The sequence below is a fragment of the Silurus meridionalis genome, chromosome 2, assembly GCF_014805685.1.
Source record: "Silurus meridionalis isolate SWU-2019-XX chromosome 2, ASM1480568v1, whole genome shotgun sequence".
Classification (NCBI taxonomy): Eukaryota; Metazoa; Chordata; class Actinopteri; order Siluriformes; family Siluridae; genus Silurus; species Silurus meridionalis.
This window is the reverse complement of record NC_060885.1, coordinates 27,045,758-27,066,131: the sequence shown is the minus strand read 5'-3', so window position 1 is coordinate 27,066,131 and position 20,374 is coordinate 27,045,758. Positions and strand designations below refer to the sequence as shown.

Genomic DNA, 20,374 nt, shown 5'->3' with positions numbered 1-20,374 from the left:
CCAAGCGCCAATCACATGTTCAAAACAGCACTCTACCCTGATTGGTGGCTTGCTGTGTGCTTGGTCAGTTGGTTTTATCCTCATAATTATAAACCAATGACTGATTTCACAAAATGTAGTGGAGTAAAAAGTATAAGATATTGTAATGTAGTGAAGTTACAATGAAAGTCTCCCCAAATTGAAATACTGCAGTAAAGTACAGATTACTGTTTGTGTAAACTGCTGCTATAACACAGTAATTTCCATCACGGGATCAATAAAGTATGTCTAAGTCTAATTACATTTACTTTACTGTCCACCACTAACCCAGCCATTAGGGTTGCTCAAGCAAGTGCACTCTTAGTGCTGGTCCCAAGCCCAGATAAATGGGGTGGGTTGCGTTAGGAAGGGGATCTAGCATAAAACATGGAGGAGGAAAAAAAGAAGGCGAAGGAGGAGGTTTATGAAAACCACGTCAATAAACCTCCTCCTTCGCCTTCTTTTTTTCCTCCTTCATGTTTTATGCTAGAACCCCTTTCTAACGCAACCCAGGGGAAGACATGCAGGTGGTTGAGTTGAAAGAGGCAGATGTAGAGGACAGAGCGGTATAGAGATGGATATTCCGCTGTGGCGACCCCTAATGGGAGCAGCCGAATGAAGAAGAAGAAGACTGTCCACCACTGCTGTGTATAATGTGTATGTGTGCAGTGTGTGTGTGAGTGTGCAGCATATGTGTAGCATGCTTTGTGTGTTTGTATGTGTGTACTGCATATGTGCAGTCTGTATGTGTGCATATGCAGTGTGTGTTTGTGTATAGATTACTGTGTGTGTGTGTGTGTGTGTGTGTGTGTGTGTGTGTATATATGTGTGTGTATATGTGTGTGTGTGTGTGTGTGTGTGTGTGTGTGTGTGTGTATTTTATAGTGCGTGTGTGATTCCTTACCCCCTATGTTCTGGATGAGGATGGTACATGCCACCAGAACCTTACAGAGAAAAACAAACACTGAGATGTAAACAGAGTATTTCTGTAATGAGCCATGCAGCCCTGAATCCCAAATCTCTCCCTGTTATGCGTGTAGTGCACTAGATAAGGTGTAGGAGACGATTAAGGCCTGCATACCTTTCCGGCTTTGCTGAAGGCTCTTTCTCCCAGTCCTTCATACGAGCTCAAGCCTACATGCGAATAATACACACATTATTTTATCACTGAACTCATTACTACTCTTCAAAAATAACATCTATACTATATAAAGTTATACAGATGTGAAAGATTGAAAGAAAAGAATATTTCATAAACATGAAGCAAAAACACACACAGAGAATGGTGTTAGAGTGAAAGCAGAATATTAATCCTCGGCAGCAGGACCAGGGGCATTTGGGGGTTAGAAGATGCAAGAGTATTGAGGTTAAAGGTCATATCACCTGTCTGGTCACACAGGGTGAGTAGGAGGTGGACGGAGTAGGCGGCCAAACTGGAGACCAGCAACAACAAAATACTGCACACAACACACAGGCACTTTAACACAGCGTGTGTGTGTGTGTGTGTGTGTGTATGTGCACGTGATACACATGTATATCATGCTTAGGGTGAACTTACTGAAACAATTTTAGCAACACACAGCTCTATATGGAACTGTAAATAATATTAATAATGTTTAAGTAAAACTAATACAGTACTCAGAATGTAAATGTGTATCATTTATTTATTTATATATATTTTTTAAACTTTGTAATTTTTATTGGCAATATGCTGCCTTTATAATTGAAACAAAAATGATATACTGTGTATAAAATATAATAAGACGTTAAATCTTACTCCTTATTTACTAATAAAACTAAAAACTAATTACGATAACTACCAATAAATGAGCTCTGATATAAAATGATTTATTGCCACAAATTAAAATGTTAAAATTATTATTAATTATAATCGCAAGCACCATCTATTTAGCCAAATGTTCATTTTCATCAAATGCTCAGGCAGGAGGAAACACCTTCACATTCCACAGCTTCATATTTCATCTGATCTGCAGATAAACTTATAGTAAATGAACAGCTGCTGCTAATCCTGTCTCATCAAGTCATCCGTCTTCTGATATGTTTAACGCATTAAAGCAGTAGGATGTACAGCTCACCTGAAGGTCACGATGCCTGTGCTGGCCATAGCGTACGCTAACCCCAGGATCCCACTTCCCATGATGGCGTTCATCAGATTAAATACAGAGAACATAAAAGAGGACGAACCTGAGGAGACCTGACCATCCTGAAACACACATAGAGTTAATAGTATTAGTATTAGTAATAGTTATTGTGTGTGTGTGTGTGTGTGTGTGTGTGTGTGTAGAAGCTGCAGGGCGTTTCTCGTAAATGACGCACATTCGTGTGAAGGTTCTGACCCGAGTGTTAATGAGATACGTGAACATTTCGCATTTTTTTATCACTGTTACTCTCAAATCTTTCTTCACACATCATGGACATGAGATTCTGCATTCTGCACCCTCTGCATCTGGTGGAGTGGCACATCTAGATTAAATCATGTTTATCATTTAAAACATATGGCCTGTTAAATAATTAGTGACAAATGACGTTTTTAACAGCGAGCCAAAATCGGGTATCATTCAATCTAATTCACCCTCTTCTGTTTGTTACAGGATTTAACACTCATTTTCTTTTCTTCCTCTCTGATCTCCAATCCACAAACTTCTCCTGCCATCATGCTGATAAACATTCTGTACATTTTACTGCATTATATTGTATTATAGACACTACTGTGTCTTCTACTTATAAATATGCCGCTTCTTATTTAATTTGTAATTACATGTTGCTCACATTACTGAGAAATAGAAGTACATTCTGTTGGCAATTAAATGTTAATCAGATCAGTGCCATCTCTAATTCTTTTTATGATTATTATTCATGTTATTATCATTAGTATTGAGTAAGACAGTCAGCAGAAATGTTAACCAGTGTATGAGACATTCGACCTTCTGGGAAAAAAAGGGAAACGAACGATATACTTCTTTAAAAACACATTTGACCAGGACATGTTTCAGCAGCCGAGCGATTTTTAACCCACATCATCAGAGCACACAAAGCAGACAAAACTAAAAGTTCAGCAAGAACACAGCTGCAAAAAAAGTGCAAAGTGCACAAGAGCTGCATGTGACTGTACTGACCACAAAGTACCATGTCCAAACACAAACTCAGACACACAGCAGGAATACACAGCGCATGACAACAAATTGTGACTGTGTGTGTGTGTATATATATATATATATATATATATATATATATATATATATATATATATATATATATATATATATATGTGTGTGTGTGCACTGGCTACCTGTTAAGTTTCGAATCGACTACAAACTACTGCTTCTTACTTACAAAACACTAAATGGTTTAGCTCCCATTTATCTTTTTTAGCAAAGCCTACACATAACACACATCACATCATAACCTTGTGCTCCAGAACATCTGATCACATTCACATTATCAACTTGTGCTTGTTAATATTATGAACAGCAGCTACACTAATTTCTCTCCACTGCTTCTCTTTCTCTCCCCATCCCGAGACATCCTGAGGTTGCGCCAGCTTCCAGTCGTGTCCCACCTCATAAGGATTGTGGACCTCTAAAGAACTAGATGCCGAGCCAGCAAACATCCCGAACCATCTAAAGACCTACCAGCATTATTTGTATCTGACTTCATGTGGAGTTTGGAAATTGGACCTCTTTGAGTGTTTAAAGGCTCTGGCATGGAGAAGCTGGTGTTGGATCGGTGATGAACTCAAATGTTGAGCTATTTTATGAGGTGCTCAGTAGCTCCTGAAGGAAGGACATTACTCATAATCACACATTCCAGTGCTCATGCAATTAGCTCTCATTCTCCAGTGTTCTGTATTGTTTAAAGACTTATAATCACACTCTTGATATCACCCAAATGAGGATGGGTTTCCCTTTTGAGTCTGGTTCCTCTCAAGGTTTCTTCCTCATAACATCTGAGGGAGTTTTTCCTTGCCACAGTCGCCATGGCTGCTCATCAGAAATAAATACACATCCTTCACCTTAACTTTTACAATTCTGTAAAGCTTTGAGACAATGTCTTGTGAAAAGCGCTATAGAAATAAACTTGACATTTTTTTCCGTTTCTAAATAACAACACATGGAACACATTATTTATCCCAGTCCGTGTGTGTGTGTGTGTGTTACCTGTCCCAGAAGTGTCGTTGTCTCATCTCCGTCTTCTTCTGCCCGATATCCTCCTTCACTCTGCACCGTTGTATTATCTATCTCTGTTTTCATTTTCACTTCTCTTTCTACCTTTCTGTCTTTCTTTTCTCCTCAGATAAACGCTTTATTACCTCCTACAAGCCGCGCATTCTTTAAAAAAAAATCACTATATCTAACATATATACATACCAGTAAAGATTGATTGCGGGTCCTCTACATCTATCCGCTCGCCTTTCTAGCTATTGTGATCATGTGACAACCTGGACTGTTTACGCGTCAGTGGATGACGTTGACGCTCTCGCCGCTCTCATCCAATCAGAAAGGGGAAACGTGTCGCCAAAAGATGACGTCAAAGGAAACCCCTCATGTGTGAGCAGCCGGGGGAATGTTAAGGTAAGAAGCGGAGTTTGACTGTCTGCAACATGAAACAAATTATTAGTAGTAAATTCACATGGGGTATAAGTGACGTAGTTATGTCAGTATAAATGTATCAATTTATTAATATACACCGGAACGATTTCGTATTTTTTCTCCTATAGAGAATCATTGGATGTGAAATGATTTCATTGTAAGATGTAATTATTTACTTTTTCCCAGTAATGCCCTACTGATACATTAAATAAAACATACAGCTTATTTCAGCAGCGGTGTATTCACGGGTATTATAATTAGTAGAGGTCGACCGATATTTTAAACTATTTTTTTTTTACCGATACCGAAAGTTCGGTTGGATTGTACATGCCGATCACCGATTAATCAACCGATACTTTTTAAAATGTATACTGGATTAAAAACAAACAAACGCAACACTCCATGAAAACTAGTACTGAACTTTGTTACAAAAATAAATTTACTTTTTACGCAATGGGCTTTGTGAAGACATTAGCCATTTAAGCATGACTGGATTTATGTGAAATAATGTTTTAAAAAATATTATATTTGTAACATTAACTTTTGATTATTGTTTATAAATTTCACCATTTACTGATGCATTACATTATTTTCATTTGATCAGTTAACTTAAGTTAATGCACTATGAATTAACATGAATGAGGTGCAGCGCGGTCTCACGTGCCAAAACAAACAGCTCGTGGTGTCGGTAATTCGCCTTTAGAGGCCGCTCTCGTACTGTAATGTAATGTAACCCGGAAAAACTACCGGTATGAATTTTTGCCGATTGTTCCCGCTAAGACCTCCTTAGCGGAAACAATCTGCAAAAATCCATACCGGTAGTTTACGGATATGGTGAGGAAAGATATGCAGGTGGTTGATTTGAAAAAGACAGATGTAGAGGACAGACTGGTATAGAGACAGATGAATCCTGACCCCTAACAGGAGTAGCCTTTTTTGTTTTGCTTTTTTACATTTGGGGATAAAAATCTCCAACAACAATGAAACATGAGGAGAAGAAGTGTTAATAACATAATAAATGAATCTGTTTCTTTTAGTAATGAACACTTATGAAATTAAGAATGAGACACACGTTGAATAAAATACGCTTAGTTTTCACCAAATTATCAAATGATTGCCTTTTTATTCCTGTCCGTCCTATAAAAATTGTAGGTTCAGATGTGTGTGTGTGTGTGTGTGTGCGATTTTTGACACTGCAGGAGACTTGGCAGGCTGCTCGCTCTGATTGATTTTCCTCACCCTGCTGGAGTTCATCCCCTCGTCTCCTGTCCCATCACAGCGTCTGAGGGCTGTTTCCCCTCCGCATTGCGCGTGCAGTCGGTGATGACGGACCCTGAGCTCAGCCTGTACCAGCCCCCCGCTGTGACACGAGGGATGACTGTCTTGGATCGTGACGCTTTCACACAGACGGTCGTGGTTCCTGCGATACGGATCCCCACCCGCATCCTCAACCGACTCGTCAAGAGTCTGAAGAAGGTAGCGCTGCAGAGGCCGGGTCTCAAACGTGTTGTAGACGATGACGAGGGGAAGGAGACAGACGGCGAGCACCGGCTGCTACTGTTGGATCCTCAAAGAATCAAATCGGCCGAATCATTTAGCCAGGAGGAGTCAGCAGCACTAAAGGCATTGGGGGTGGAGCCTGAGATCCGACATTACCCGCTCAAGCTGACGTACGAGAACCTGAAGAGCGAGGAGGTGCTACGCGCAGTGCTTCCTGAAGGGCTTGACGTAACTTCAGGGTTCAGCCGAGTTGGCCACATCGCTCACATGAATCTCAGAGACCACCAGTTGGCGTACAAAAATCTGATAGGTAAAAAAGGGGGCGGGAACACGGCCGGGTTGTGGTATAGGCCTAAACTCTGTTGTAATAATTATTTTAAATGATATGCAATCCCACAGGTCAGGTAATCATGGACAAGAACCCGGGCGTTACCTCTGTAGTGAACAAAACCAACACCATCGACTCGACTTACAGAAACTTTCAGATGGAGGTTTTAGCTGGAGAAAACGACATGGTGGCAAAGGTGTGTAATAAAGAAAGCATTTGACGGAAGGAAGGACGTCTCGTTGTGTGTTCCTTTTTATTATAGGTCTCATGTTCTCGTTCTTTCTCCAGGTGAAGAGAACGGCGTGTCGTACGAGTTTGATTTCTCACGCGTGTACTGGAACCCTCGACTCAGCACGGAGCATGAGCGCGTGGTGTCGATGCTTCGCCGAGGTGACGTGGTGTTTGATGTCTTCGCCGGAGTCGGACCATTTGCCGTGTTAGCAGCGCGTCGTGGCTGCTCCGTCTTTGCCAACGACCTCAATCCCGAGTCCTACAAGTGGCTTAAGCACAACGCAAAGCTCAACAAGGTCGACTCCAAGGTCACAACCTTTAACCTCGATGGCCGGGAGTTCATCCAAGGTCCGATGCGAGAGCGTCTCCCTGACCTGATCAAGAGCTCGGGTTCTTCATCCGCTATCCACGTGATCATGAACCTGCCAGCATTAGCTCTCGACTTCCTGGACGCCTTCAGGGGCTTGCTGAGGGGAGGTGAGGGTGACCCGAATCCTGACGATCACGTCCTGCCAAGGCTGCACGTTTATGGCTTCTCCAAAGAGGACGAGCCCGAGAGGGACGTTCTGGAACGAGCTGAACTCAAGTTAGGGACCTCGCTAAAGGGAAGGAGTGAAGTGCACATGGTTAGAAACGTGGCGCCCAACAAGGAAATGATGTGTGTGAGCTTCAGCATGCCGAAAGATGTCCTGTATGGAGAAGACCGGGTGGAGGAGGGTGGGTCTCTCTCTCTCTCTCTCTCTCTCTCTCTCTCTCTCTCACACGCACATACATACACACACAAATTAATACTTTATAACCTCTGTCTCTTTGCTCCAGGATGCTCAGAAGAACCGTCTCCGAAGAGGCCAAAATACGAGACATGATAATAAACTCATCCATATGGACAATCAGAATCATTCTTTGTTACGATTTTGTTTTATTAAAGAAGAGATTTATTCTCTCATAATGATTGAGTTATAATGTTTAATTTTTTTTTTTTAAATCTGTAAATAAACAAGTTACCACTGTTCACTTGCTCACTGTTAATCAGTATTAATTAGTGGTGTTCTACATGAATCAATCCATCTCTTAATATCATCATTATGATGCCACGGCTATAGAAACCATCAATATACTAGAGAAACGCAGTATAACAGAGTGCTGCATCACACACATGAATCATGCAGTGAGAATGAATGTCAAAAGCAGGAAACCCAATAAACACAATTCAACAAGTCTCTTTTCACTGTAGTCACAACTGCACCCACCACCCACATACATCATCTCTAGCAGAATCATCTTTATTAACCTTAATAGTTTTTGAGCCACATGGATTTGATGCTACAGGAGCCCACAGACTTCACTGTGAAGGTCAATTACTCAATGCCACTGTCTCTAATCCATACAACATCGGAGGTCTCACCACAGTCTTATAAACTTTCCCTTTTACTCTTGCATATACTTTTCTATCACAAATCACTCCTGCCACTCTTCTCCACCCTGACTGCACTCTTCTTCACTTCTCTAACACATTTTCCATTACTTTGCACTGTTGACCCCAGGTACCTGAACTCTTCCACCTTCTCCACCTCTTCTCCCTGCAACCGCATCACTCCACTGCCCTCCCTCTCATTCACACACATGTACTCTCTCTTACTCCTACTGACTTTCACTCCCCTTCTATCCAGCATGTACCTCCACCCCTCCAGGCTCTTTTCAACCTGCTTCCTACTTTCACCACAAATCACAAGATCATCTGCAAACATCATAGTCCACGGATACTTCTGTCTGACCTCGTCCGTCAACCTGTCCATCACCACTGCAAACAGGAAACCCTGTGATCCTTAAAATACGCCGTCACCACTGCCGTTTCCATCCTATTAGCAAAATCTACAACCATCTGCTCTTCCACATTCCTCTCCTTAATGCCATACCTACCCATCACCTCCTCATCACCTCTGTTCCCTTCACCTTCATGCCCATTAAAGTCTTCCCCAATCACCAATCATTCATTCATTTACCTTCTACCACTTCATCCAACTCACTCCAGAATTTTTCCTTCTCCATCTCACAACCCACTTGTGGGGTATAAGCACTGATGACATTTATCATCATCCCTTCAACTTTCAGATTCACTTTCATCACTCTATCAGAAACTCTCTTCACCTCCACTACACTCTTACTGTACTCTTCCTTCAGAATCACCCCAACACCATTTCTCTTTCTATCCACACCATGATAAAACAGTTTAAACCCACCTCCAATGTTCCTGGCCTTATTCCTTTTCCACTTGGTCTCCTGAACACACAACATATTTACCTTTCTCCTCTCCATCATATTAGCTACCTCTCTCCCTTTACCAGTCATAGTGCCAACATTTAAAGTACCAACCCGAACATTCACTCTCCTACACTTCTCCTTTCCCTGCTGTCTCTGTAGACATCTTCCTCCTCTCCTTCTCCTCCTTCAGCCAACAGTAGCCCAACTTCCACCGGTACCCTGTTGGCTAACGATACCTGTGGTGGTCGTTGGTAACCCGGGCCTCGACCGATCCGGTATGAAATTATCTTTAGTGATCCGCATATTTGATTTGGCGCATGTTTTTACACTGGATGCTCTTCCTAACGCAACCCTCCCCATTTACCCGGGCTTGGGACCTGCACTAAGAGTGCACTGGCTTGTGCAACCCTAACCATTGAGTTAAGAATTGAATACATATTCGTGGACTAAAATATATTAAAACATAAGTCAGTAATTCTGATAGGGAGAAGGGTTGTAGCTCAGTGGTTAAGATGTTTAACTTTTAATCAGAAGGTTGTGAGTTCAAATCCTATTGCTGTAAATGTACATAATAGGCCCACCACTGAAATTAATCACTATTTTATTTTTATTTTAAGTATATTTTGATTTGTATTTAATCATACGGAAGTCCTAAGTCCTGTTTTTTCATGATCACGATTAATCAATTCTCTCGTTATCTCGATATAACGCCAGTTTTTTCGTCATGATCACGACTTGATTTTCTTGTGATTTTGACAAAACAAACATTGTTTCCTCGTGATCAGAAATGAACTTTTCTGTATGTTCAGCATAGAAGCATTTCTACAGGCAGCATCATGGGTAATAACCTTAAAAAAAAGGAAATTAAGTCGTGATGACGAGAAAACTCGCTATGTCGAGATAATGGAAAAATTAAGTCGTGATAACGACAAAACAAGAAAAAACATATTGTAATACATGGCCTCTTAGGACTTCCCTACAATCATCTATATGATAATCTAATTCAAATCCACAAAAAAAATCCTTGTGAATAATTTCAAGGAAATTGTTTGTCTGGGCTGATATGTATTTACTGTAGTATTCGCATTTAATGCCAAAGCTCCCTAAAGCCATGTATGGGCGTGGCCACTGTCAATCATTCTCTTGACTGACAGCTCCTCCAGCTTCAAGCTCCGCCCACAATGGTCTCTTAGCTGCAGCAGCGGTAGAAAACAATGGATGCTTCAGCAAAGGTAACGGACAAAACCCTTACACTAACATCTCGCTCTTAGCTTTTTTAATTACTTTTTTTTTTTAAGTCGTATTTTGTTGATGGTTGAATATTTAAATAAAAACACCACATCAGCGGTTCACTGGTAAAGAACTAACTCGGTTGTTTTGTACCTCGCCTTTCCATTGCCATTTTTCTGCTCCCACCTGTTTTCGGGTAAACCTGTGTTCCTGTATTACGATTGGCAGGTGAAAGCATTGACGCGGAAGCGGAACCTTACAGCCAATCGATATTAAGAGGCGGGACTGTATTAACCAATCCGAGCGCAGGGGGCGGGATTTTAGGAATACGGATGGGAGAAAAACTAATCGTGTCTAACTGGTTAGCGTGACTGATTAAAGGTTAAATTTCCATTTTTTAAATAATGTATAAATGTTCTAAATGTACTTAATACTGCTTAGTGTGACGATGTTAATGTGTTATTAAAAATAATACTACTTTCTGTACATCCCCCGTTCAGGTTTAGGTTAAACGTGCTGTTTTGTTGCCATAGATACGTAGTTAGCGGTAGATTAGCATAAACCAGGCTGGGCTTTGATTGTGTTTTGATTCATTCTTCTTTCCGCTGATAGGGAAGTCATGTGACTTAGAAGCTCCTGTGGTGGGAGTTGGACAGTTTTTTTTATGTTACATGGACATCCATCGAACCCACAGAGATCGTCTTGTTAATGTTTTTTCAGGTGAACTGGAGCTGAAGCAGGAGTCTCCGAGCTTTTTGGTCCTGCTCAGTAGTGTGTGAGCCACTACGTTTTCAGCACCATGATCCTCTCCTGTGTGTGTGTTCCTCAGTGAGCAGCTCTCAGCGATCCTGGTAAAAGAAGATGCCGGTGGGAATCTCAGCACTCTGGCGTTCATCATGGGCCCCGACGTGCCGCTGCTCAACGACTACAAGCAGGAGTTCTTCTGGAAGCGCTTCCCTCAGACAGTTCTGGGGGGCCCGAGACTCAAACTGGGCTACTGCGCTCCTCCATATGTCTACATCCACCAGGTGGTGCTGTTCTTCATGCCGTGGCTCCTCGGTGGGGTGGCCACTCTACTCTTTCAGCTCAGGGTGATTGATGACTTCGGGGCTGGGATCTTGTCCGGGGTACTGATGCTGGCATTCAGCACAGTGCTTCAGACCCTGTCCCAGTGGGTGGCACGGAGAACCGGTGCCGTCCAGAGGCTGGCAGTGGGACACAACGTCATGGCCGACGAAGAGGAAGTGGAGTTCACGCGGTGCGCAGGACCCGAGACCGTGCGCTGTGGCCCCAGGGAAGCGCTTCATGGCTAACGTGGTGCTTCATACGGCACTGGCCGGGGCGATGTGTGGGTTTGGGACGTGGTACCTCCTGCCCGATCGTCTGAGTTTCGTTTTCGGGAACGACGGCGCCGTGGTCCCGGTGTTTGCCCTCAGCTGGGTGACTCTGTGCATCGGGGAGTACTCGCTGATCGTCAACACAGCAGCAGAAACGGCCACTTTCCAGCCGCAGGACACGTACGAGATCACTGCACTCACCAGGCCGCTGTACATCTTCAGCTTCATTGCCGTGGATCTGGCACTCAGGTATAGAAACTCCCATAATCCTTAAAACTATACAAACATTTACATATGACTGCTTTAATTTCAGTTAAAACATGCATTAGGTACAATTTGTGCTCTAATCGATACACAGTGATTTCCATAAACAGTGGTATGATATGATTACAGACCTCATCTCTTCTTAATGCCCACGTATACAAACCATGCCCAGTCACACCCACAAAGCCCTGTCTTTCTAACATTCCCTTTGCCATGTAAAGATCCCAGATCAGCCTGTTCATGTACCTATGCTCAGGTGTGTCGGAGGGGGTGTGGCTGAGTTGCAGGTGGCCAGTCAGGTGATGCATGTACTGTTCATGGTGCTGCCTGTACTGTGGGCTTTGGGAATGCTGCCACCTCTCGATGCTCTGGTGCTATGGATCATGGAGCAGAGCCTCATACACACACTGGGAGGATCGGCAATGGCCACCAATCACAGGTACGTATACATACACACTAGGGATGAGCATCTCCATAACTGATTCGCATCTCGATGCATAGCCATCGATACACTACATTAAAGCGGCATCTGATGTGATATGATTCACCACTGTTACGAGGCAGTGTGTTCTGATTTCCATTCGATTTGATTTGACGCAATTATCATTTACTTGAGTGCCTTCTGACTTGTAATGTATGGCCCTTTAAAAAAAAACACTCTTTTGTAGTGAAAAAAAAAAAGATGTAATAAAATCAACCGTCCTTTTCCTGTTCTGTATCAAGGAAGATGCAGCTCTACCTCTGCCATGTTAATCTGTATTCTATGACTCTCAGGACACGCCTCGGTCCATGTAGTGCTGTGATGGGTCATATTCACGTAGCAGCATTGGTGCTGAGAGAACGTGTTTGAGAAACAGTTTATCTAGGAGAAATCAAACAACATATACAATATTGGTCGGAAATTATTGGTCACTTTATAAGTAGTAAAAGTAAACATCTGTAATAATTATATCAAAATATTAGTTATATTATTAATTAATTAAATATTAGTAAAAATATTAGTTATATATTATATTAGTTATTAGTTATATATTATAATTATATACAGACCTTCACCTCAGAACCTGTTGATTCTCCACCAGGTTGGTGTTAATGTTCCTGTCTTCCGTCTGCATCTCCATCTCCACGTTCTTCATCCCCTCATCCCTGGGCGTGGTCCTTTTTACCGTGGCGACGGGCTTCATCCTCAGTCAGGACCTGACGCACGTCATCGTATTGTTACGGTGCGGGAAAAGTGACACACACACTCGCTCTCTCAGCCTGGGTTGGTGGAGTCTCCCGCTCTCCGCCCTCGTCCTCACGGTGGCCATGACCGAAGCGGCTCTGCTGCACCTCATCTGTCCCGCAGGGGGGTGGAACGTGACCGGGGGAGACTCCCAGGGATCATGTGACACTGTGGCGGAGCCTCAGGCTCTGATTGGCTGGATCCTTATCGCTCTGTTTGTTGTTACACGTGTGTTGAGGGAGGTTCAGGGTGCGTGTGTGTTAGGGGGACTCGTCCTCAATCCTCTCTACCCCAAACGAGTCAGCAGCGTCCACGCCTTCGTGAACAGCAGCAGAGGATTGTGGGTCGCCTCGCTCATCCGCCGAGTGCTTATTAACCTGGGTGAGGACTGTCTGCGTGTTCTCTCATGTTTTATGTAGCAGTTTTGCATACTATATTACTATACAATATATTTTTATTGTTTTTTAAACCTTTATTTAAAAATATTATTATTATTAGAGGTTGACCAATTCATCGGTTAATATGCATTATTAATATGCATCAATAGTTAGTTGCTGGAATTATCTGCAAAAATCAATATCGATAGTTTTTCCGGGTTGTGTTCGTTGTTGTGAAGAGTCCGCTGTCAGTACAAGAGCGGCCTCTAGCAGCGAGTCACTGACACTGCGTGCTGCTTGTTTTTACATGCAAACCTGCCCGCTGCACTGAGAAGTCTATATTTAATGTTTATAATTTCTTATTTAATTATTTTAATTGAAGCTGTCAAAATTAACGCATTAATAATACATTAACGCACATTCATTTTAAGTGCACTGGTTTTATTAACACGCAATTAATGCAGCGCAAATTTCTGTTTGACCGTTTTTTATTAAAATCTAAATAAATAAATATGATAGAAGGGAAATTAAACCTTCAATGCAACACACATTTATTTGCGACATTCTATCTTTACTTAGATAGAAATAAAATTATTCCACCGAAAAGTCATTTTTAATCACTAAACATTTGTTTTACTGATGCGCAAAGTCTGAAATCAACACCAAAATCAGTTAAAACTGTCCGTGTGGAAATATAGCAAAAGATCCGTTTGGTGTCCTGATGATTTTACGTCATTTTAAACATTATAATTACTTTCAAATGTTTACAAAAATATTTTATAGAATAATATCTTTATGATCTATGTTGAGTTTGAAATGTAACCACCACAATATAATAAAGATTAGTGTAATAAACATAAATGTTGCATAAAGCATCCATATTTGTCCATGCCCATGTTGATTAGAGTATTAAAACTTTAAAAATATTAATATAAGGTACATTTAGAACAGATAAGTGTCCAAGTAAGTTGCAATAAATCACAAGTTAACTCGTGGCAATCGTGCAATTAATTGCGATGAAATATTCTAATTGATTGGCAGCCCTAATTATTCTACAATATATTTTTATTGCGTTTCAATCAATTTATATGTCCTGCAATTTTGCTAACATTTTCAAACAGCTTTATTGAAAAAAAATATTTATCAGAGGTTGACCGATTCATCGATGAATATGGATTATTAATATGCATTGATAGTTGATTGCTGGAACTCTCGGCAAAAATCCATATTGATAGTTTTTCCTGGTTACATTATATACAGTGCTAGAGTGGCTGTGAGAAGGTCTGCTGTAACTACAAGAGCGGCCTGTAGAGGCGAATCAATGACACGTGCTGTTTGTTTTTACACGTGAGACTGCATGCTGCACGGAGAACGCTATATTAATTATCATAATTTATTATTTATACAATTTTATTTAATTTTTTATATTTAGTCTATTCATATTTATTTCATTTAGCACATTTTCATGATGCAGTACATTTTTTAAAATTATTTTTGTAATAAACTTCAGTACTCTGGAGTGTTGTTTGTTTGTTTAGAATCCAGTATCCAATTTAAAAACTATGCGTTGATTAATAGGCAAGTACGATCCAACGTGATTAACAGTATCGGTAAAATCGGTCGACCTCTAATTTTTATTATAATTATTTTTATACATCTTATTATTCCATATCTCTCACTCTTTTTTTTTTTATATATTTTTTTGTGACTTTCAGTGTGTCCCTTAACAATGGTTGGCTTTTTGGCCACGGATGCATCCCTGTACAGCTTACACACCATGGCATTGGCTATCGGCTTCACACGAGCCTTCAGAGTGGTACGTCCTTCACCTGAATACACCAGTATAAATAAAGTCCTGGATTGTGATTGTTCAGAAGGTGTTTATTGATTCTCTTTAACAGCAGCTCTGATTTGCTCGCTCTGGTGCATTAGCGTCTCGGTCGTATCGTCAATGGCTCGGGTTTATATCAATGCGCTCGATCTGGTGCGTTATCGTGTCTATAGCAACGGCTCGGTCACAGGAACTGCGTTGACAAATTGTTGTCCTGAAAGGTTATTTGGCACTGGAGACTCCAGACACGTGAAAAGGTGAAGCTGTAAGTTTGTCCCAACATCTTCAGGACATTATCTGCCCTGTGTCTTCCAGAGAGACTAAAGAAAGGCTGATGACTAGGTGTAACTAGAAATGTAAAAAATGTTACTTTTTAATAAATAAAAATTCTAATCCTTAACAATGTGCTGCGTCTGTGAAGTAAGAGGAAACGTCCTGCATGCAGATGTAGGAAAATAATCAACTTTGGACAGTAACAATACATCACACCTCAATGTCAGCTCTTTGAACACGAATGCCTGACCTTTGACCTTGTGTTAGGTGTGGCAAAGCAGTGAGGAGGCTCTCCTGCAGATCGTGGTGGTGGTGATGGTGAGATTGGCTGATGGAGGAGGTGTTGTGCGTCAGTGGCACGATCTGGGCACTGGAGTGCAGCTTATAGTGGTGAGTAGGGTATTGGTTTACATTTTATGGATATACGTATGGATGTACGGCTTATCGATACCGTTAGCAATACCACTCTCTATAATTTGGTCCAAAAAGACAATGTGAAAAATGTGGGTAAATTTATTTTATTTCTGCTGAACTTTAGTAATAAAGTTTACAAATCACTTAACTAAATAGAAATACCATAGTATACCACATCACAACATATCTGAAGTACAGTAGAGGTCAACTGATAGTGGATGGTAGTTTTAGTTTGTATCCATAAGTTATAAATAATAAATATAGCGCTCTCCTTTTCTGGATGATTGGGAGAAGAAGTGTGCTGGTACTGGTTTTTTAGAATAAGGGAGATGTGCAGGCCTGCAGTAACTACAGGATAATTAAATTGATCAGTCACACCATTAAGTTAAAAGAAAGAGTAGTGGAAGCCAGGCTGAAAGAAGAGGTGACCATCTGTGAGCAATGGTATGGTTTCATGCCGAGGAAGAGCAACCCAGGCGCATGATTTGCTTTGAGAATGTTGATGGAGAAGTATAGAGAAGGTCAGAAGGAGTTGCATTGTGTGTTTGTGGATTTAGAGAAAGCGTATGACAGGGTGCCGAAAGAGGAGTTGTGGTATTGTATGATGAAGTAAGGTGTGTCAGAGAAGTATGTGAGGGTGGTGCAGGACATGTATGAGGACAGTGTGACAGCAGTGAAGTATGCAGTACGAACGACAGGCTGGCTCAAGGAGTCGGTTGGACTGCATCAAGAATCGGCTATGAGCCCTTTCCTATTTTCAGTGTTGATGGACAGGTTGACGGACGAGGCAGATAGGAGTCTCCATGGACTTTGATGCTTGTATATGAGATTGTGATTTGTGAAGAGAAGTTGAGGTGTTGAGGTGTTTGTTAGGAGTCACGTGGATGGACAGGATTAGAAATGAGTTTAATTAAAGGGACAGCGCATGTAGGACGTTTTGGAGACAAGGTGAGGGAGGTACGATTGAGATGGTTTGGACATGTTCAGAGGAGGGACATGGGGTATATCAGTAGGAGAATGTTGAGGATGGAGCTGCCAGGAAGGAGGAAAAGAGGAAGCTCAAGGGGGAGGTTTATGGATGTGGTGAGGGAAGACATGCAGGTAGTGGGTTTGAAAGAGGCAGATGTAGAGGACGGAGTGGTATGGAGAAGGATATTCCGCTGTGGCGTCCCCTAATGGGAGCAGCTGAAAGAAGAAGAAAAAATGTAGAGCTAATACAGAGATAAAACAACGCAAACATCGATAACAATATCGAACAAAACCTGAAGCTTATTGGTAGTCCGGTATTGACCCAGTTAGTACCTTTTAAAAAAAATTACGGTTCTCGGCACCTATCCCTAGCGGTTAGTGTATGTTAGTGTTTGGTGTCTGTGTCTGTGTGTGTGTGTGTGTGTGTTCTATTCATGATGGCAAACCTCTGTCTTGTCCTCTTGCCCAGGTATCTCTGGTGTCCGATCGTCTCTCTCAGTTCCTGTTAAAGCTGAAGTTCTCTCTCACTGTGTTAATCACATCGTGGACGGAGACGAAGCAGCGGCGTCAGTCGGCTGGCACACTGTTGGCACTGAACGTGGCACTTTTCCCACTGCTGGTTGCCGTGTTGATGCTGTCAGCGCTGCTCTCCGCTCCTCTCCTGCCACTCTTCACTCTGCCCGTGTTTCTGGTCGCTTTCCCCAGACCCCTGCGCTCGTGGCCGGGAACACCGGGCACCGCCTGCCCGTGCCCTGACTCCATCTACTACCAGCAGCTCTGCACTAGGCTAGCCTCAGCACTAGCGCATGCATTTGCTAGCGGAGTGCTGGGTGAGGAGGACGGCACTTAAATACTTTTATGCAACACCACCTTTACAGTGCAGTTTTATTTAAAGCAAACAAACAAAAAAAAAAGGATTTACACTTTGTAATCTGTAATATTGTGATTTTCTCCGGCCTCAGGTGCTTACTCTCCTGGTTCTCATTTCCTGGGCCGGTTCCAGGATCGAGTGGTGTGGATCAGCGTTCTGGAGAAAGGCTATGGTTACTGTACGGTCAACATTAAAGGTTTGGAGCTGCAGGAGACGTCGTGTCACACAGTGGAAGCCCGGCGAGTCGACGAGGTTTTTGAGGCAGCATTTGACCGTCTGGAGCATCCCGGGCGTTTCCTGCGCTTCCTGAACCCTCACTGGGGGAATGCGCTCACCCCCTGCGCCCTCCTGCCTGTCACCGTCTACTCGGATGCCCGCAACGTCCTCACCGGCATCATCGACTCCCCTGATCACCTCCGCCAGCTCCGTTCTGACTTCCTCAAGACGCTGGTTTGGATTCTGCTGCATCACACGGTCCAGAACAGGACCTACAGAGTGAAGTCCCACTCGCTGCAGAGCTCCCAGCATGCCGTGCAGCCTGAGCCCACGTCACACGATGCCAAACTGGGCATGGTCTCTCATAGCCAATTCGATTCCTCCTCGTCTCCGCAGCTGAGGGGGCGGAGCAGCTTATCCTCGCTGTCTGACTGGTCGGATGAGGACGATCTTTTCGGGCCGGTCCCGGTCCGTAAGCCGGTGAGGAGGATGATGTTACGAGCAGAGGAAGAACACACGTCTCTTCCGGGTTCTGTAGAAATTCACAGCCTGTATGAAAACATGGCTCTGGCATCTTTACCCACACTTCGCCCTCTCGGGCTTGGAGTCAGCCTCGATAAGGAAAAAGATGATGCCATGCCTGTTAGCTCCGCCCCTTTCGCAACTTTTGATCACACCAACCCGCCAAACTTCTCCTCAAAACATTCTGAAGCCCTCTCACTTCCAACATCCTGGTTTTCTGCCCCCTTTACCACCTCCAAGCTCCACCCACTCAGGCCCTCCTTTCCAGATGAATGGTTTCGTTTTTGTCTGGCACAGTTAGTGATGGAAGGATTGTGGGATGGGGAGGATGAACAGAGTGTGTGTCGGGCGTTACAGGAGGACAGCGCGCTAATGGAGATGTACAGCCAGGTGGCGCTGTCCTGCGCACTGGCATTAGGTATGGACCTCTCAGTGCCAAGCGCCAGCTTCGTTTTTAGGGTTTACTGTGGAGAGGCAGCGTGGCACGAAGGACTAGACTGGCTCCGAGAAAATACCGAGCTGCATCAGCTCACACTCAGGGCTTTCAGGTAACCTTTCTGGGTGGGTGGGATGTGGGTTGTTGAGTAGGTGGGTGTAAGTGTGGGAGGTTGGATGTGTGGACATAAGTGAGTGAAGGTGTTGGTTTCTAGGTGGGTGGATGTGTAGATGGATGTGGGTTTCTAGGTGGGTGGAGGTGTGTAAATTGTGTGAGTTAGAGGGTGTGTGTGGCTGTGGTGTGGGGGTGTAGGTGGGTGGTTGTTTGTGGGTGGGTGTGTCATTTCACACAAAAAAATTTAAATTAAAACAAAAATTAATGCCACAGCGAAAACATTTCATGTATTTCTTTAGTCGTGATAAAAGTGTAAAAAGTGTGTGTGTATGCATGTAGGTACAGTGTAAAGCTGCTGATAGACCAGGCATCTCTAGGGCCAATGGAAAGTGAGGAGGAGCTTCACTCCACCCTGCATCATTATCACCATCACTGGTTCATCGGCATGGCAACAGAGAGAGGCTGGCACGATGGAGTTCTACAGGAGAAACCCTTCCTGTTCTCACTTGGCCACGATATCACCATGGTGATCACACTTTTACATTCTCTTTTTCCCCCCTCAGTCACACCCCTTTACAGATTTACATTCTTTCTATCACCCTATTTCTGATTTCTCCCTGCACAGGGTTCATATACGGGCCGCGTGCTGTCGCTGCAGGAGTGTGTATTCCAGCTGGGGGCGCTGTGTGAGGAGTGTGTGCGCGGTCAGTGGGCCAATCTATCCTGGGAGCTGCTCTACGCCACCAACGATGACGAGGAGCGCTACAGCATTCAGGCTCACACACTCCTGCTGAGGAACCTGACAGTGCAGGCTGCTGAGCCACCGCTGGGTTACCCTATCTACTCCTGCAGCCCCACACACCTCACCTGCTTCTGACTGTGTCCATAAATATGTCAGAATTCAAATTAGTGTGTGCAGCAAACATGTTATTCATTCATGACAATCATGACTTCAGGACACATCTGTAACTGATGCATGTTTCACCACACACACACCTCTTTGACTGAAGAGTGTAAGCTAATGAACTGAGATTTTCAGCCTCTGTGTGTATAAATGGGGGACATCAACACAAATCGCACGTCTCAAACATTTAAACACAAACTCTCAAACACACAACATTAACCTTCTGGTTATGACATACTGAAAGAGTGTTAAAGCTGTTTTAATGCTCCGCCTTTTCCAACCTTTCAGCAGCACTTTTCTACTGGAGCTACAAAATAAACTGAATTGTCAAACTAATGCACTTCTCTAAAGTTCTCTTAAAAAAAATGACTAGACAGAAAACAGACACCAGTCCTGACAGTTAACCTCAGCTTTAACCATAAATTTCCTCCTTTTTTTGTCA

The 20,374-nt window shown here is 42.9% G+C and overlaps 3 protein-coding genes across 4 annotated transcripts in view; 2 read left to right on the top strand and 1 right to left on the bottom strand.

Annotated features, from left to right (window-relative positions):
• slc38a6 (solute carrier family 38 member 6) overlaps positions 1-4,482 on the bottom strand; it is a 16,814-nt gene extending 12,332 nt beyond the window's left edge. For both annotated transcript variants that reach the window (XM_046837833.1, XM_046837841.1), the window contains exons 1-5: positions 4,197-4,482; positions 2,115-2,242; positions 1,402-1,475; positions 1,100-1,152; positions 923-962 (exon numbers count right to left, since the gene is read on the bottom strand). In XM_046837833.1, coding sequence (XP_046693789.1) covers positions 923-962; positions 1,100-1,152; positions 1,402-1,475; positions 2,115-2,242; positions 4,197-4,289 — 388 coding nt within the window. In that variant the 5' untranslated portion in view covers positions 4,290-4,482. The remainder of the gene's footprint in view (positions 1-922; positions 963-1,099; positions 1,153-1,401; positions 1,476-2,114; positions 2,243-4,196) is intronic.
• A 277-nt stretch (positions 4,483-4,759) lies between these two features.
• trmt5 (tRNA methyltransferase 5) lies at positions 4,760-7,699 on the top strand. The gene is made up of 5 exons (XM_046874132.1): positions 4,760-4,785; positions 5,828-6,438; positions 6,528-6,656; positions 6,745-7,404; positions 7,507-7,699. Exons 1-5 carry the CDS (start codon positions 4,775-4,777, stop codon positions 7,551-7,553), a joined length of 1,458 nt encoding a protein of 485 aa, XP_046730088.1. The 5' UTR covers positions 4,760-4,774; the 3' UTR covers positions 7,554-7,699.
• A 2,363-nt stretch (positions 7,700-10,062) lies between these two features.
• Positions 10,063-20,268, top strand: pcnx4 (pecanex 4). The gene is given in 11 exon segments (XM_046864773.1): positions 10,063-10,181; positions 11,009-11,461; positions 11,463-11,765; positions 12,037-12,219; positions 12,863-13,386; positions 15,098-15,198; positions 15,754-15,876; positions 17,339-17,699; positions 17,832-19,026; positions 19,368-19,554; positions 19,654-20,268. Coding segments are annotated over 11 exon segments (3,696 nt in total). The 5' UTR covers positions 10,063-10,167; the 3' UTR covers positions 19,906-20,268.
• The last annotated feature ends 106 nt before the right edge of the window (positions 20,269-20,374 follow it).